A 19,398-nucleotide genomic window follows, 5' to 3' on the forward strand; every position below is an offset into this window, starting at 1 on the left:
TCTAGGTAAAAGTGAAAAACATTCAGCATAATGTTTTCCTTTTATGATGGCATGCTCAGTTCATATAAACACCACAAATTAATACCAATGTACTCAACAAACAATATCAGCATTCTGAAAAGAAAAAAGAATCAAGCTATGTACCATTAATGTGGCTTGTTCACATAGCATACCGGTATATTTTTGATTTTGCTTTAACAAGTTGTCTAGATTAATCTATCATGGGCAATATTTCAGGAACCATGATTTAAAAAACCATAGAGTGATTGTGGACATGTCAAACTAAAATATAGTTGGCTAATTTGTGGCTTAGTATGCTATAAAACCCAGAAAAAATTATTCGTTTCTGGATTAATGTCTGTATTTACACACATTAACCAGCAACAGGTTTTTAAATTTGTATTAAAACAATCAAAATATTTATATAAGTATTTTGTATATCCTCTTAGGAACTCATCATAAGGTATAGGATTTTCCTCTTTCATTTTCTTACTATTTCAATTAGGAATGTGTCTTACTTGGTTTAGCTGTTACCTGAACATAGCAATTGGACTTTTATTTATTTAAAAAGAAAAACTTAGGTTTAATGCAATGACCTAGTGAAAGGTTTTAGATCTAAAGTTCCTGGCTGATTTCATCCTAAAAGTGAAAATGTAATTTGCTAATCTGTTAGCATGCCTGTGATTTACAGGTTAATAAAATAAAATTTGGCAAAATAATTTAATGTACATGTTGTTTGAAAGACACAATAAACTAATATAAGGGCTGAGTTTGGAAAAGAGACTGAGCTAAACTGGTTCAATGTGTCATGATAATACAATCAACAGAAGTATATTCAAAACTTCATTATAGTTGTTAAAAGGAAAAAGGAAAAGTGTAACATTACATAATGGTTCAGAATCACTTCGCTCATGCCGCCCTGCTCTGAGAAAAATTTTCAACCTACACACAACTTTATAATTTTATTCACACTAAATGTTCAGCTGATTTTCTACTGGTCAACGAAAATAATCCCAGTGAAATACAGTAGTTAATTATTTCACTGGGCATGTTACAATGTGCAATTTATTGCAGGGCTCTCTTTAAAGATGAGTCCAGGCAAACTTTGTGCAATCACCGGATTCAGCACACTATAAGCAAATTTAAGAATAAACGTCAACAGATCAATTTTCCACTTCCCCTCCCAAATGTTATTAATATTAGAAAACTAACTTTCCAAATCAGATTAAGCATCCAGCTGTCTAGAGATATCATTCTCATCAATTCCACTCATACTAACATACAATTGACTGTGCTTGTTGGGGTTGATGCACTTTATAGGCCAACAGGAAAGGATCAGGTAATTGGATATAAAATAACAAGAAACACAAGATTTGAAAGGAGTAGCTATCATAAGCCATATTAATTTTTGCTTTTAACAAAGAAAAGGGAAATTGCAATTTTGAATGTAAATTTCCTTTGGGTAAGGAGGTATTTTTAGAAAAGTTTGATTTTGGCATCTCTGAAATTGGATATTTACCAATAAGAACTGTTTGTGCCTGTGCTGCATAAACAGAATACTACAGGTAAACCTTGATTTACAACAGTTCATTTAGTGACCGTTTGAAGTTACAACTATTGAAAAAAGTGACTTGTCACCATTTTTCACACTTATGACTGTTGCAGCATATCCATGGTCATGTGATTTACATTCAGATGCTTGACAACATTTTCACTTTCAGGGTTAACTCAACCAGGAATTTTAGATCTAAAACCACTCACTGGGTCATTGCATTAAGTCCAGGGGTGGGATGCTACTGGTTCTGCCTGGCTCTATAGAACCAGTAGCTCTAAAGAACAGCCAACCGGTTCTGTATCTGCTGCTGTTTGGCCCACCCACTGCCTGGGCGGTTACCTGACCTTTATTTCCTGCTTTTTCAACCTCAGCTGCTTTGCGCAGCACAGCTGAGGTTGAAAAAGCAGTAAAAAAGTGCTTTTTCAAACACTGTGCACCTGCGCACAGTGCTTGTCAGCTGTCTGGGCAGCACAGCTTTAGGTGTATTACATTAGAAGCGTGCATGCGCAGGCAAAACATAATCACTGAACCAGTAGTACCACCAGTTGAATCCACCCGATTAAGTCTAAATTTATTTATTATGTTCATGTAATAGCTAAATCAAATCAGACACATTGGAGAAAACTAGATCCAATGCCTGACAACTTAAAAAAATTAGTGTCCCAAAGTCACGTGATCACCTTTTCTGATCTTCTGGCGAGCAAGGGGAAGCGATTCACTTAATATGTTGCTAATTTAACAACAGCAGTGATCAGCTTAACAAATGTGCCAAAGAAAGTCATACAATGGGGCAAAACGTCACTTAACAAATTTCTCACTTAGCAACATAAATTCTGGGCTGGATTGTGATTGTAAGTAGAGGAAATAGAGAATGTTTGAGGAGGAATTCAAGCTAATTCTTCAGCCCATCTTCTGATCAGAGAATTAAAATGCCGTATTGTAGGTTTGTCTCTGCTTTCTCAGTCGCAGTAACCTATTCGCCTTTGTAGACCAAGTTTCCAATCAATTTAGACGATTAAAAAAAACAAAAACCTAATTTAGAAAAACACGAAATCTTTCCCCTTTATTAAGGTGACTTCTTGAAATGAAGAAAACGGGTGGAAATCGCTAGTGGCTAATGAAGGCTACAATGAAATAATAGATTGCAAAAAAAAGGGGGGGGTTTACTTTAAGCATTAACGTGCCGATTCCGCAGCAATTATTATTTGTACTAACAGCATCAAATGTGAGCATGCTCAAAGCGGTTCGCGCATCTTCGTGGCACAAACACAAAATCTCCCCCCCACACCCGCACGACCCGCCCCATGCTAACATACCAAGAAATGTGCGCAAGCGTAGTAACACTTTGGGTGATACCATTTTCCCCTCTTGTGAGTGGAAGAATATATATTTACACGTAATATCACCTGTCTTCCTCGATATATCCTTTAAAGTCAGACTTAAGGGTGTAATAGGAAATAAACAAGATTTTAGAAAAAGTGAGGAAGACAGGGCGAAGACAGGATTTGGCTGCAAGCGAGTGGTGCAGTCCATTACGTCAGCTGGGTTGCCCCGCCTCCGCTTCCTTCCTTTCTTTCCAGTGCTGTCGGCCTTGCAGCCATGAGGTGAGCTCTTCGTTATGAAGGGGCTTAATGGTCTGGGGTGAGACTTGAGTAATGAAACCTAAGCGTCACGATTGGCGAAATGGTCCGAAAGACGACTGGAAAGTCTTCTTTGGGGAAAATGGAGGGGCGAGGGGCGAGGCGAACGGGAGGGCGGCCTAGAGGCCTGCGAAGCGCGGAAAAGCCTGGCGACGGAAACGTGACTCGTGGCACGCGAGACTTGGGGGACCCTCGGGATTTCCTACCAAGTATCCCCTTTTCGCAAAGAGAGTCCCCGTTCTCTGTCGGAACAGCCGATGGGGAGAGAGTGCGAGGGGGCTTGGGGAGATTTGCCGGGAGGAAAGAGCGGGGAGGACCTCGGTGGACGCTGGCGGCCTGGTGCGCTTTGGCGCCGCCTATTTCTAAAAAAATTCCTTCCACATTATTCGGTTTGCTCTGCGGCCTTTGGCGCGTCTCTTTTCTTTTTTTCGTAACTTCCATTCCTCTTAACAGATTTAAGAGTGAGACCGCAGAGGCATTGTGGGGTTTAACCGAACATGTGGTTCTCAAGGACTCGAACACTTCACGTTGCTATATTTTATCATCTCAAATCGTTACCGATTTTATACTCTTCACTGTTTTCAGCTGAATCTTGCTGTGCTTTTAAAGAGTCCTAAAATATTTTTTCCGAGAGGATCTTTTTAATTATGCTTATGTTAAAAAAAAGCCTCATACGAATATATTAAATTAACCAGATACAATATTTAGAGAGTTGAAATAATGTTGACTCATCTTGGTCAGAATACTTTTTCGTATCGACTGTTTTTTAATTTATTGAATTTGTGGCTGTCTCTCTTCAAAGCAACTTACAACATTAAAAGAATAAAACCATAAAGATAAATATTTCTAAAAGCAAAATTACAAAAAAAATTAGAATTAGAACTACAATCCTGTTCATTACTATTACTGTATGTCCCCTCCCAGTAATCTAATTTTACACAAATGTTTTTCTGTATCTTGAAGACTTGTGGACTACAAATCTATTTTTGCAATTCCAGAGAGATTTGAAAATGAGTTCCTGGTTTGAAGAAAAATCTATGCATAGAGCAAAATGCATATTACACAGATTCTTATGACAGTTCTGGAAGACTTTCATCATTATACAATAGTCATAGTTTTAATTGAACACTGACTATTAAAATAGATGTATTAAGTTGGTAAATTTAGAATAATATTGCTTCCTAAGCCTAGCTCCATTTCTTCCCAAATGCCTATATTCTTATTCCTACAAGTCATTCAAACAAAATTATCCAAATGTAAGGTATCTTTGGCTAATTTGATACCCTTCATTTCAGTTTGGATAATGGGAATTGTAGGCCAGTACATTAGAATGATTCCTGTAAAGGAAACAATGAAGCAACAGTAGTTTTGTAGAAAAGATCAGTTAAATAACACGTGGTTTTTTAAAATGTTTTTTACCTTGATATTCTCTTTATAACTCTCACCAGAATTACAAAGCAGATTTAGATGGTGGAATTTCGTGATCTCTTTAATAAAAGTTGCTCTGCAAGCAAAATTTATCAGACAAAATGTGTTAAATCCTTAGTGTTTACTTTTAAAAGACCTAAACTCTCAAGCATGTGTATGTAGTGATGTTCACAGGTCCTGATTATTCAACCAGCATGTGGGCTGTTACCTGGGATTCATATGTAAATACAGGTAGTCCTTGACTTACAACATTAAGTCAAGGACTACCTGTATTTAAGTTCATTAAGTGGCCATTCAAAGTAACAATGGAACTGAAAAATGTGACCTGACTTTTTCACAATTATGACCTTAGCAGCATCCATCCCCATGATCAACTGATCAAAATTCAGATGCTTCGCAACTGGTTCATATTTATGACTGTTGCTGTGATCACATGACCACCTTTTGCAATCTGACAAAGTTATTGTCAGATTCACTTAACTGGATTACTAACTTTCTACTGAAGTGATTCACTTAATAACTTGTAAGAAAGGTCATAAAATGAGACAAAACTCATTTAACAAATGTCTCAACAGAAAATTTGGGGCTCAATTGTGGTTATAAGTTGAGAACTACCTGTATATTATTTTATCTATTAAAATTAGTTATATTTCGATACTTAAAATAATTTGCCATGCATCTTCAGAGATCAGGGTTTTTTTCCTGGATGACTTCCAACTTATATGTAGTGCTTCTTTTCCTTAGTATGTTAAGACTGCAGAAGAGGCTGGCTTCCAGCGTTTTGAGATGTGGAAAGAAAAAAGTATGGTTGGATCCCAATGAGACCAATGAAATTGCTAATGCCAACTCTCGTAAGTATCATTAGCAATGAATAGGAGGCTATGTGGTAGCATTTAGAGCAGGTCTGTCAAACTGGCAGCCCATGGGCCAGATGAGTCACGTGCAGGCCACACTCACCCTGGCTCCGCAAAGGAAAAATCACATGATGCGATTGAGTAACACCTGTGATTTAGAAACATGTAAAACATTTTCAGATATAACCATTCCTTTCCAGCTGCAGAATATCCAGTTCAGGCTCTGTTCTCAGTGGAATGGCCTTGTTAGAAATAATCAGAATGGGTTGCTTATACTTCTATTTTTAAGTCAAAGTGTTCTGTTTTGAAGTTGGATACCTACTAGCAAGATCCAAACAGATTTTCCAGTATTGAAACATATTTGATGATGTTGCAGTGATTTATTCTGACCTCAAAATGGCCAGTGTCAAAGACCAACTGATGTTTTAACTTGATTTGGAAAATGAAAATTTAGAGCAGGAAGTAAGCATACTTGCATATATTTATGCAAAGTTATAAAATACTCCATGTGATGTGTACCTTGGTACCATCTGCCAGTAATTGATTTTCTGCCATTTTAGGTCAGCAGATCAGAAAACTAATAAAAGATGGTCTAATAATCCGTAAACCTGTGACTGTTCACTCAAGAGCTCGATGCAGGAAAAACACTTTGGCTCGTCGTAAAGGCAGGCATATGGGCATTGGTAAGTATTAGTTGCCCCTGCTATATATCAAATTGTAATTTGTTTATAGATACTTATATTCAGCCAACAATTCTGAAATGATTAAGAAAAGCAGTTTTATATAAACTTCTATAATGATAGTAAGGCATAGAAAAGCTTTAAGGTTATGGAGAAATGCAAATACTAAATATCAAAAATTGATTAACACCCACCTTTTGCTCTCCAGGAAAGAGAAAGGGTACAGCTAATGCTCGTATGCCAGAAAAAGTCACATGGATGAGGAGGATGAGGATTTTGAGGCGTCTTTTACGCAGATACAGGGAGTCCAAGAAGATTGACAGGCATATGTAAGTCTAGAAGAGAGTGCACTTACAGGTCCTGCCATTTAAAATATGTCACTTTATTTTTGTTTACTTATGGGCCCTTTCCCACAACAGAACATTCTAGATAAAGCTGCTTAGCAATGTTGACTGCCACATGAAGTCATTTTTTAAAATGAGAATTCACAACTTCTGCACAGCAAATTGGGCAAAGCATATAGAGAGAACATAAGGGCCACATTTCCAATGCCAAGGCAGAACATCTAGACAAATAACCCTGTTAAGGTAGCATTCTTCCTGAGTATTCTAAGATGCGTATTCAATTCTTTTTCTCTGCTTTGCAGGTACCATAGCTTGTACTTGAAAGTAAAAGGTAATGTGTTCAAGAACAAGCGGATTCTGATGGAGCACATCCATAAGCTGAAGGCAGATAAGGCTCGCAAGAAGCTTCTGGCGTAAGTATTTTACTAAGTCATTTGGCAGATTTATTTACTCAATAATGCTCCTTTTTTCTTTTCATATAAAGAACCACACATGACAGCATTAATAGTTTTGAATGTAACACCAGTGAGAAGGTGTTATGCATTAAGAACTGAAAAGTGGAAAATGGATATTGGAAAATAAGGTTTGGTGTATAGATTTTTCTGCATTGGGAAGTTGATTCAAAAGAATCTGGTTACAGCATTTATAGAAATAATTTTATTAGAAAGAATTCAGTAAGTAGGCAATATGCCATACCAGTTCATCAAAAACTATTGCAAATTCTGAATATTTTTAATTATGAAAGACACAAGTATAATGATTAGTAAGATGTTTTAATATGATTAAATGGGTATGTATCTCCAATGTGGAATTGATCAAATTAAATAACTAGTGTGTCCACATTAATTTGCAGTAAGAAGTGAAAATTAGTAACCAGGAAATAACAGGAAAATATTTTCTGTTAGGAAGCAGTCTTTATATAAACATTGGGAGGGAGTTAGTTTGCATTAGTTTGTATATAAGAGATAAAAAAATATTTAGGGTATTCCTCATATATAGCAAGATGGCTAGATTTTAGTTGAAGAAAAAGAAAAGCCATTCCTACCTCTTGTAAAAGATAAGAATATTTCTGTGGAAAAAAAGTTAGAATTTAATCTGGGAAGAAAAGTATGATTGTTATAACAATATTGGGGAAATGCTTGGCGTGGCTGAAACATAATCACTGGATGCCTGAAAAGTAATATTTTGTTGCTAAACTATCTGAGCGCTCCTTTATTCTTCAGTGACCAGGCTGAAGCCCGCAGGTCTAAGACCAAGGAGGCCCGCAAGCGCCGGGAAGAACGTCTCCAAGCAAAAAAGGAGGAAATTATCAAAACCTTGTCTAAGGAAGAAGAAACTAAGAAATAATTTCTGCCTTTTTGTGTACATAGTGCTCAAAGGGTATCTAATAAACTTCTTCAACAACAGCAGTAGTGAACAGTACCTTTTTCTGTGTAGGAGGGGGTGAATTGAGAATAAAGTAGGCTTTAGTTTCTGGAATAACAGGTCTTAGCTAAATCTTAGTCTTTTAATGTTTTCGTTCAAGCCTGTTTTATGCAACTACTCACTTGATTTTAAATACTTGCTGTATTTAATTTCTAATTTCTTATTTAATATAAGTATGTAGGTTTAAACTTTAAATCAAAATACTTATATTGCATGGAAGCTAGCCAGAATTGATTTTTGTGGGGAAAGAATAATTTGAATAGAAAGATTTTATTGTGTGATATGGAAAGTAAACCCCCATTCCATTTTACGGTCTGCAGATCATAAATATTTAAATACACTTTTTTAACATGAAGAATTAGTACACATTGTTTAGATACCACTTAAAATACGTTTTATATATCTGCATATGGCAGTGGGAACTATACTAGAAGAGGACGGGGGGCCCACTGGGGTGGCCAGGAATAGCTAGTGTATTAAGACAGATGCTTACAGTCTCTTGAGAGTTGGTGGAGGGTCTGGGGTGAGTATCCTTCCCCAGCTGGCCAGTGAGAGGGATTGGCTGAGATGGGAAGTTGTGTATGGTGGTGGTGGAAAAGAAGGGTGGGACCCTTGGTGCTGATAGATTAAGCTATAGCACTGGTGGGGTCCCTCCCTCACCCACCTACCCACCCCCAATATCTGCATGAGTGAAATGAGTGGCTAGAGGGGATGGAACAACCCTTGGCTAAGAACCCTTAGAAAGAGGGAGGGAGGGGAAATGCAGGGCAGAACAGTGCATTCGTGTGGTGAAAGACAGGGTGATCTGTGGGAGCCAAAGATAGGCTGTTACAGAGAAGATGACCCCAATGTGTAAAATCTGGCATTTTCCAGCCCCCTGGGCTCATTTCCAGTACAACATATCTTTGGAAGCCTTGAGGTTCAGCTGCTGCTGGTTAATACCAGGCTCCCCTTATCTAAAATCTTATTGAGGAGCAAGCTAACCTGACATGCATTACCGAGATTTGGCTGATTGCAGAAGTGGAGATTCCCCTAATGGAGATGTGCCCAGTCCAGTTTAGGGTTTGGCACAGCCAAGGCACCAAAGAAGTGGAGGTGGCGTGGCAATGATCATTCAAGAGTCATTTGCTATTCAGAGACTTTGTCCCCCCCCCACCCAGGTTCCTGGTTGTGAGGCCCTGTTTCTGAAGCTGGATTGAAGAGATCAGTTGGGTGTGTTAGTGCTGTATGAGCCTTCCTGTTGCATAACAACCTCCTGCCTGAGCCTGAAGGCCATTCTGGAACTATTGTTCCCAGACTTATGCTTGGGGGATTTTAATCTGCCATTCCTTTGGCACTGGAAGCAGCCAAGGATTTCGTGGTCACCATGGCAGCCATAGGGCTATCCCAGATCACTTCAGGCCCGACTCAGAACAGTGCTCACAAGCCAGACGTTTTCTTGTCAGAATAATGGGAATGTGACCTGGTGGAGACCCTAACATCTCATGATGTTAGGGTCTCCACCTTGTGGAGATAGTGCCCTTGTGTCCTTGAGGTTCTCTTATGCTGCCACCTCTGCAGGGAGGCTGGACCACTAGTGGTCCATCCTTGGTGACTAAGCCTCAAATGAGTTCCAGAGGGAGTTGGGTGACATCCTAGACCTAGGGACTTTGTGCATGACCCTGCTGAAACCTTAGTAATGGCCTGGGACCAAAGGGCAGCCAGGACTTTGGAGAGGATCAAGTATATGCAGCTCTCTTTTAACCATTGTTCCCAACTCTCCCTGTGATTCACAGGAATGGTAGGTTCTGGAAAGAGATAAATGCCTAAAACAATGCTGGAAGAATAGGCTTGGGTGATTGTCTCCAGGGGCATACAGGGAAATTGGTTCAAAGTAGCTTGGGTTTGTTCTCAGTTTAAACCAATGCATGATGCAGTCCATGTGAGATTCATGAGGAGAGCTCTTTTCAAGTTATCTGGGAGCAGTTTGATCCTGAGGAAGCAGGGTCCTCAACGCTGTCAGTGCAACCACCTGCCAATTAGATCCTTGTTCTGCTTGGTTGATGGTGACTAGCAAGTGAGTGCAAGCAGTGATAAACTTCACCGCAGGAGGGAACATTCCCAGGCCCTTTTAAGGAGACCCTTCAGCCCTTAAAAAAATAGCATTTGACCCCACCTGCGTGAACAATTTTCGTTCAATTTCTTGCCTTTTTTTGGGAAAGTGGAAAAATGGATGTTTGGCAGCTTCAGAGGGTCTTGAATAAAAAATGGATTTTCTGGACCCTTTCAGTTAGAATTCAGGCCTGGTTATGAGACAGATGGCATTGGTCACACTTGTCAATGATCACTGGCAAGAGCAGGATGGGGTATACATCTACTCTAGACCTCAGCGGCCTTTGATATAGGTATTATTTTTGGTGGCTACAGGGATTGGAGCTGGGCAACACAGTCTTGCAATGGTTCGACTCATTTCTCCAGGGCCAGTCCTAATGGATGTTGATAGGGAGTGAGAGATCTCTCAGCAACTCCTTTGTAGCATGCCACAAGGCATGGTACTCTCCTCTGCTTTTCAACATCTGTGGGAAACTGCTGGATGAGATAGTCACCATGTGTTGAAATATCAGTATGCTGATGATACTCAGCTTTATATCTTCACCCCTGGTGATCCAAATGATGCTATGGCTGCCCTCGTGCCTGGAGGTGTGGAGGCCTGGATGGGGGCAATAAGGCTTTGGATGAACCCTGGCAAGAGCAAGTGGCTTTGGATGCATGGAGTTTCAGGATCTAGGATTTTCACACCCTCAGATCTGGATGAGATAGTAGACAGACAGACTTGGACTATAATTTGGCAGTTCCCCTGGACTCACGAATTCTGTTCAAAGTACAGGTGGTAGGTTGTGTCTAGGAAAGCCTTGCACAATTTTGTCTTGTGTGCCAGTTACAGACTTTTTTTGATCATGAGTCCCAGTGGGATTGACCTGACCCATCTGCATTGATAGAGGGGGCATACTGTAGTTCCCGTTAAGGAATTTCAGCTGTCGCGGGTGGTCCAAGAAAAGAACCTTCTCTGCCATGGCTCCTGCCCTTTCAAACATCTTGCCCCTTGAGGCGAGATCAGCTTTCATTCTTCTGACTTTCCGTATGAACCTCAAGACCTGGTTCTACAAGACGGCTTTAGGCCCCAATGGGAAACTTCATGTTGGAATTAGCTGATTAAGTACTAATCCCAGCTCCCCACACCATGTATCCAGCTCCTCCTCCATCTTGTATTAATAGTTTTGTTTGGTTGTTGTATTGTAATTTTATTGGGTGAATATTTATACTTCATGATTTTAATGTTTTTTTATACTGTAAGCTGCCCAAATTTGCTTTGAAACGAGATGGGGCAGCAAATAAATTTAATGAATAAATGAATAAATTTAATAAATACATACATACCCTCACTGTGGGGTCTCTTTGGGTCTTTTTTTTGGTATAGTTTAACTCTTTTATAAGGAGTATCATCCACAGACATTTAAATGTTCTAAGATAAAGATAGAAAATTTCAAACAATAATTATACAACTTACAAAGTGGTTATGGGGGGAAAACACCAGGGATAAAGCTCTCCAGCTGTGAGTATCACCATGGTGTCCTTACCAGATTATAAGTGATAATTAAAGATAAAATGTTTTTTTTTTTTAAAGAAATAATGCATCTTCATTTCCAGAAACTGAACAGGCATTTTTAGACATGTTAATTACCGGTATCTAAGAGGAAATGCATAGAAATCTTCAGATATGCAAGCACAATTGTAAATAAACCTAATGACAATCAATTTTAACCAGTTGGATTACATATTCTTAGGGAGGGGTTTCAAAGATATATTCAAAGTTTATCAATGTTAGTTTTTGAGCTAATTTTACAGGTCTTGAAAATAATTTTGGGTTTCACAGGGGTCAAACTTCAGGATTGTTATTTATGTACACATCTTAATTGACATTCTGTCTGCTGACCTTCCTCCGCTCAATTACATGCATTGCTTAAAGCCATGTGAAGGCAAATAATGAACTGATGTGCTCCCATATGCCCGCTTTTTAATTACCTAATTAAGCCCAACGTAGGCAGAAACTCAAAACATTTGGCCTTTAATATGAACAGGAGAATAAAGATGTATTTTTGCTAACCTTTGTGAGGAAAGGAGATTTCATTACTGCTAAATTAGTAATTCATTATTATGCAAATTACATTTCTGTGTGCTGTACCATGTTGTTTAAATTCTAGATATATTCTAGATAAAAAAATCTAAATACTGTATAAGAAATGACAGACTTGCAGTGATCCACGTTACAATGTGAAAACCAAGTTTTTATAAAGCCAGCCAATAATATAGCAAACCACATACAACTTTAAGGAAGAAAATGAATGCTAATTTGACACCTTTCTCCAGAGGGGTTTAAACCACAGAAACTTGAAGCTTCTATACTGGATGTTTTCAGTAAGCATGTACAAATTACTTTTTTTTTTTTTTTTTGTAAATTTTATATGAGTTTTCACAAAGAGAAAAAAAAATACAAATAAAACATCTTTTTTGAAAGTAGCATAATCCCGGGTTACATTTCTTTGTACAGACACAAATTCAAGTTCATGCTCATTTTTATATTCTATTCCATATCTTATTACTATTTTACATTTTCTGCATAGCTTCTCCCCTCTTAATTTTCTCAATTTTATTTTAATCATCTCAATTCAAATCATTGTATTTATATTTTTTGTCTGTCCTGTTTCAATTATCTATTATCTTTTCTCATTAAACAAAATTTATCCTGTAGTTACTGATTGGAGTATGATGCCTTTATATCTTTTAAGTTTATCCATTTAACCCTTATTTAGGCTTCAATATATACCCTAAAGCTATAACATTCAATATAATACATAACTTCCATTCGGATTCTGCTTGGTACATTCTTAAAATACACACCATATTCTTAAAAAAAGAAAAAATTATAAATGTATGTAATTAAAACACCATTCCAATAAACAATTCCATTCCAATTCAATTCTTTCATTAATATTAATATTCATTAGTCTTAACTTTGTTAACATTACTTTTCAATTAAATATCATACTTCTATGGGAACAATTATAAGCTTTCCATAATTAATTCCCCCCCCCCTTCACTTATATTTTATAAATCATTAACTAATTAAAATGTTCCCGTTTCTTCCTAATTCAATTTTCTCATTTTATTTCACTTATTTTATTAACAAACATTTCACTAAATTACACTATTTTATCCCTCATTTTAATCAGACATTGTTTCCAATTTTCTAAAGTTATTTCTATTACTAATATAAAATACAATCTTATGTACCTTTACAGAATCCCTTTTTCAGTTAGATTTTCACCCATTATCTCTAAATAGGTCCAGTTTCTCTATATCTTGCTCTGGTCCTTTGTAACTTCTTTTCCTTTCCTTCTTCCCTCTCTTCTTCTCTCTCCCCTTTTTACCCCCTTGTCTCTCTACCTCTATTTCTCTCTTCTGTATTCCCCTTTTCTGTTGCTTTCCAGTATTATACTTATTTTTCAAATTATTTTTCTTTTCTTTGGTTGTTTTTTTAAATCTTAAATTCTCCATTCTCTTTCCCCCTTTCCTTTTTCTTCCCCACATAAAATTACTTGTTCATTAAAGATGGCTTCTTCTTTGTCCCAGTCTTCTTGTTTTGCAGACGTTTCTTGTTTCTCATAGTTCCAAATCTCCATTTCTAAGAATTGAAAAACAAAGCTAAAAGAACCCTTCCCTTCTTGTGCATCTTCTTTGTACTTTTTAAGTTCCATTTTCAATTCATCCAGAAGTGGTGCCATTGTATAAATTTTTAAACAACCACCCGATTGATTTTAGTCATTCAAATATAATAACCAAAAATCCAAAGATCACCAAATAGTCCAAATACATGCAAGCTGTTTCTTTTTTGCTCTTTTTCCCCCCACTTTCTCTTCCTGGGGTTACTATTTAGTTGCACAGTTTCAGTTAAAATGTATTAGAAGTCTTGTTGAAGTTTTACTTTAAATTCTTTTTAATTCCAGGCAGTCTCCTCCCTCTTGCAAATCCTGCCCTTATTCTTTTTCTCTCCCTTCCTGCTTATGAAAAAGAAAGTTTTTAATGTCCAGAAATCTTTATTATCCCTTTGGCATTTTGTTTTATTTTCAGCCTATTGATGTCAAAGCAGATTTTTCTGATTTCTTATTTAAGTCTCTTAGTTGTCAATATAGGGAAGGAGAGAGGGGAAAAAAAGCCAAACCTTTCCCTTTTCACTTTCCTTCGCTGCTTCCAACTCTTCTTTGGGAGCGATGTTATTTTTTGTAAGTTTAAATTCCAGGGTACCTTACTTGTTGCTTTTACAATTTAACCAGGTCAGCCAAAACTTTCACTTCTTATCTTCCTCCTGCACATTCTTTTCCAGTCGAGTTCTTCTTTGTGGTGGCCATTTCTGACCACCGCTGCAACTGCCTTCGGGAAAGGGAGTAATGGCCAGCTGAGAAGGAGAGATGTGGCTCTCCTCAACCCTGCTGGCGGTCTCCCCTCTTCACCACCTCTACGGGTGGCTTAGCCCCAAACCAGCCGGCTCGGGGCCCAGCGGCAAGCCCAGACCAAAACCACGCACGATCGCGGATTTCTGTCTGTTGCCGAAGAGACTTCAAACCAGAAGCCGCAAATTACATTTTTCATGAGTATGCCCAAACCCTTGGAGAGCTCTTATGCAGCCATGCAGAGCAATAATGACATTTGACTTTTTACTTCTTATTTAAAAATAGCTTTTATTTTGTCCTTATTAAAATTGCTACTAGTACATTGCTTCATTTTAATCCTTCTTATAATAGATTCACAGTAGGACTTAACTTTGATCTTGAAAATGTTTGCAGTTGGATAGGAGAACATGAGAAACCTTAGAACTTGTTGGGAAAGTTCAAAAAATATCCCAGATTTTTTTTTTTTGATGAAGTTCTCATTAGCAAAAAAAAAGTAAATGGACATGTTTGTATAATAATTTTGAACTTGACTTAAGGGGCTACCTTAGAACTGAATTGAAAATAAATGAACTGAGCTTGTCATGACTAGATGTGTCTTCTCATTTGATTTGGCAAAATATATGACTTCAACTGTTGAGAATTAAGAATATATCATTTGATTAGATTTATGTTCCAAGTTGGCAACCATACAGATAGAACTTAAAGATGAAATACTTCAGTTGCAACAGTATTACTGTAATTTCCAGTTCCTATCATCTCATTTTTAAATCAATAAATCTGATTTAAAGCACATGAAATGTTTGTTACAGAAATTAACTTCCCGACCCAAAATTGTCTGTTTATCTTCTCCTTCAACCCTAATTTCAATTCTCATATTCTAACTAGCTCAAAATAATTTACTTTAAATTGCTGTAAAGTAATTGTATTTATTTCTGTTAAGAGGCTTACTATTTTGTCATAGATACTAAGTTCTGTCTGCTGGTGAGGCTTGTGATTCAAAGCTGTCTGATAACATGATTGGGCAGCACCACTTCAAGGGGCAGGGGCAATTGTGATTGAGTAGCATTCAGAACAAAATTATTTTCTGCATATGGAATACTGGGTGTCTTGGCCATGTACTTAATATGGACCATTGTTCCTTCTTCCTGATGTTTAATTTTCTGTATGAAGAATTGCTTTGGTATAGACTTGCATTTTGGCAGGCAAACCTCCTCACTTGCAGTTATTAATCTCAGATGTGGCCTTTCCACTTCAGTAGAGTCTGGGTCTTCACATAGAAATTTAAACATAAAGGGAAAGGAACAGGGAGGGATTTGGAAAATAAAACCCAAAATGGTCCAGTGATGGTAGGAGTACTCTGGATTATGATTTCTAAGCTGGGAGAGTGGCTCTAATAGATTCCCAGAACAACATTAGAGTTCTTAGAGAACAGTGTTAGGAACAGCTAGGATACTGCACAAAACTCTGAAATTGGCAGAGGATCCAAGATTGAAGAAGACACATATTGCCCATGGAGTATGAAAAAAGGAATTTTTTAAGGCTTTGCATATCTTCAATAGCTCCCCAGAATTAATGAATTAATTGGCTCCACAGAATAATTATATCTCATAATAAATGAATCTGTTCTCATTATATTTTACATTTACAGGTAGCCCTTGAATTACAACCATAATGGAGACTGCCCATTATGGTCTCATAACATGGTAGTCTTTAGATGAAATGTCTCACCTAACAGCCCCCCCCATCCCTGCCGTCTCCAATAAAGCATTAAATAAATGTGCAGGTCATTATGCAGAGTGGGGACTACATCCAGGGTAGGGAATATATATACAGCAGTCAAATTTGTAGTCCACATTAAATTAATCCACACTGTTCTTATTGTAGCCCTTTGGGAATCTTTTTGTGAATTAAAATTTGTAATCCACCAAGGCCCCCAAACCCATCAAGTCACTAAGCTTTTTTCCAAAACAATATCTGAATAGAAAGTTCACCAAAAGTATTTATCTTCTTTTTTCACTCTTCCACATTCACGTTGGTTTACGTCCACTCTGAATATCACAGGAGCCTTTATGGAATCTATAAATATCGCATCAGTCACTTCCCTTTTGTATGCACTCTTCAGGTCAGTAGATGGCGCCCTTACTCTTTTTTTTTTAAATGCAGAAAGGGCTTCTTGAGCATTCTAAATCCAACATCAGTCCAAAAAAAGTAATAAAAAGCATATTCCCAGTAGTCTTCAATTTTTTAGTGTTCTTTCCAAATATTTACTCTAGACTTTCCCCTAACTCAGTCTCTGTTTCTTTATAGTCATTCTGTTATTCTTTCCAGATATGTCAGTAGCTCTGAAAACTTAGTCACCACTACTCTCGTGGAGCGAAAATCCTGCTCCAGCCCTTCTTTTGAATCCCACTTTCACTCTTTTCTACTACTATATCAGAATAAATTCATTTGCAGCAGATTAAAAAGTTCTCATCAGTACAGCCACATTGCTCTTCGATTTTTGTCTTCCTGTCTCTCACCAAGCTGTCAAAGCTTTGGGTAAGCCATGATGATGGTCTTCTCTCCTGTCGGCTTCAAGGGGTTTCTCCTTGTTCTGGCGGGAGATTGCCTTTCTCCACGCAGTCCTCAGAGCTTTCCCTCTACCTTTGCTAACCCCTCCAGGGTTAACCATATCCATCTAGGGTTGCCAGAGCGGCAAAATTGGGTGGGAATAACAGAGCCCTGTTTCCCCGCTCTGCTTCACTGTGATGTCACTACCGGCCATTGTGGGAAAGAAATTATAAATTAGTGATATCAACAGCTTACAAAGAAAACCTGTACAAAATGTTTTATAGATGGCACTTGCCACCAGCAAGAATGGCAAAAATGTTTCCAAATATGTTCCCAGAATGTTGGAAATGCAAACAGATGCCGGGATTCTACTATCATATGTGGTGGATCTGTCCAATGGCAAAAAAAAAATATTGGTCAAATATAAAGAGATGGTTAGAAGAAATGACAGCACAGCAAATAGATCTAAAATCAGAATTATTCTTATTCAGTATAATACCGGGGAAATGTAATAAAAGACTCACATACTTAATCTTACATGTAATAACACCAGCTAGAATCACATATGCACAAAATTGGAAAAATGAAAGTACACCCACAGATGATAAGGTAATTAAAAAATATTAGAATGTGCCAAATTGGACAGATTAATGATGGAACTTAAAGACAAAGAGGAAACAGAATACTACAACATGGGATGTATTGTATAAATGTTTAAATAATGGGAGCAGAGATTAGTAACTTAACAATGAAAGAAGATTAACAAAATAGAAATAGATACAGATATATAGAAATATGTAAGAATACACAATGTAAGCAATATCACTATCGGACTGTATGTGAATATAGTTTAAAATTTATAAAGTTTAAAAATGATAAATGTAATAGAGTGTTATGGTACAACTATGAAAACAATAGTTATAATTATGACGTACAATACTATGTATTTAAAAGAGACTACACTGTATGACTATGAGAATAATGGTTATAACCAGGCTGCATACATGTATATTTATAAAGGACTTGCTATAGCCAGTACACTGCCATTGCAAAACTGGAAATGTGATGTATAATAATGAAAAATGTACAATAAAAACATTTTTTTTTTAAAAATGGCAACTGCATTCAGGTCACTGTGTGGCCTGGGAACAAACTGCTTCGTTTTTCTGTCTTAACAAAGTCTGCACAGTGCTGCAGAAGCTTTCTGCAATGTTTAGAAGTTCTATGATACTATGCGTGGACCTTGCAAAGGCAGCAAAATGAAGCATGACGTTTGGTGGCAGCCATTTTGTCCCTACCCACAAACGGGTTGGACAAAATGGCTGCATTTGGATTGCTACTGCAAGGGCTAGGGACACATGACCTGTTATCCTGCCATAGCCTGAGGTCTGGAGAGCATCAAAATGTAAATGTGGTGCATAATAGGTATGTGTGGAGCAGGTCCAAGCACTGCAGGGTTGAGATGGAGTAGGATAGTGGAAAAGAGCTGGGGGAGTGCTGCAGTGAACCTGTGGTGGGTCATAACTTTGAAATGAAGTCATATGTAGCTTTTGGGGGAGGGTGTCTGTTGCAACTGCTAACATTTGTTACATCACCTATTATACCTCATACCTGTATATGTCTCTCTCTTAATTCTTCTCTGGTTATTTATTACTTTCTTCAATCTCAGCAGTGAACATTCTATGGCTATTTAACAAACCTTTTGCTGCTAACATTTTTTTTAATGAAAGAAATTTATATCTCTTTTGGTGATTTCTTTCTCTAGTAATAGAAACTTGCTTTTCTGGCTAAAGCAGTGCCCCCAATCTTTTGGGCACCAGGGACTGGTTCCATGGAGAAAGGTTGTTGTTCCACGGACTGGAGAGGCTGTGCTTTTGCATAATGCCTGCATCCCATGGATAGGGCTTCCCTTGTTTGCATGGTTCAGTTTCTGGCCTGCCACAGACTGGTGCCGGTCCATGGACCAGGGATTGGAGACCTCTGGGCCAGAGTACATAAATAGGCTATCATATTTGGACTTCTAAAATCTGAACAGCCACTAGATGGCAGCAACCAAGCTCAGCTAGGTGGCCTTTAGATGGTCTGAACTAGCAGTCCCCAACCTTTTTGGCTTTGTGGACCAGTGGGGATGGTAGTAGTAGTGGTGATGGGGGGGGAGGAGATGGTTCCATGCAAGCAGAGGTAAGCATGCTTGCACTCATCTGCCACTCGCACAAGTGGAACTGCATGCTGTCGCATGCTCTCTCACCACTTGTATGGCCTGGTTCCAAACGGGCCATGGCCCGATACCAGGCTGCAGCCCAATCTGGGGACTCCTTGTCTGAACTATATCAACTATCATATTCAAGCAATCAGAATGAAATGAAGAAAATAAGCATAGAAAAGAGATTATTAATATTTAGTGTCATCCTGTATTGCTTATTTAAAAATATGA

General features: G+C 37.9%; 1 protein-coding gene and 1 long non-coding RNA gene across 2 annotated transcripts; one reads left to right on the forward strand and one right to left on the reverse strand.

Moving 5' to 3' along the window:
* Nucleotides 1-3,122: 3,122 nt before the first annotated feature.
* Nucleotides 3,123-7,907, forward strand: RPL19 (ribosomal protein L19). Its single transcript, XM_026679750.2, has 6 exons — nt 3,123-3,159; nt 5,368-5,474; nt 6,038-6,160; nt 6,366-6,486; nt 6,804-6,914; nt 7,725-7,907. Exons 1-6 carry the CDS (start codon nt 3,155-3,157, stop codon nt 7,846-7,848), a joined length of 591 nt encoding a protein of 196 aa, XP_026535535.1. The 5' UTR covers nt 3,123-3,154; the 3' UTR covers nt 7,849-7,907.
* Nucleotides 7,908-8,976: 1,069 nt separating this feature from the next.
* On the reverse strand, nt 8,977-11,348 carry LOC148128990 (uncharacterized). Its single transcript, XR_015745701.1, has 2 exons — nt 9,430-11,348; nt 8,977-9,388 (listed from the first exon to the last, which is right to left on the reverse strand). It is a non-coding gene; the product is annotated as an uncharacterized LOC148128990 (long non-coding RNA).
* Between the last annotated feature and the right edge of the window lie 8,050 nt (nt 11,349-19,398).

The sequence above is a fragment of the Notechis scutatus genome, chromosome Z, assembly GCF_049901735.1.
Source record: "Notechis scutatus isolate UNSWTSFEM ecotype Mainland chromosome Z, rNotScu1.2, whole genome shotgun sequence".
Taxonomy (NCBI): domain Eukaryota; kingdom Metazoa; phylum Chordata; class Lepidosauria; order Squamata; family Elapidae; genus Notechis; species Notechis scutatus.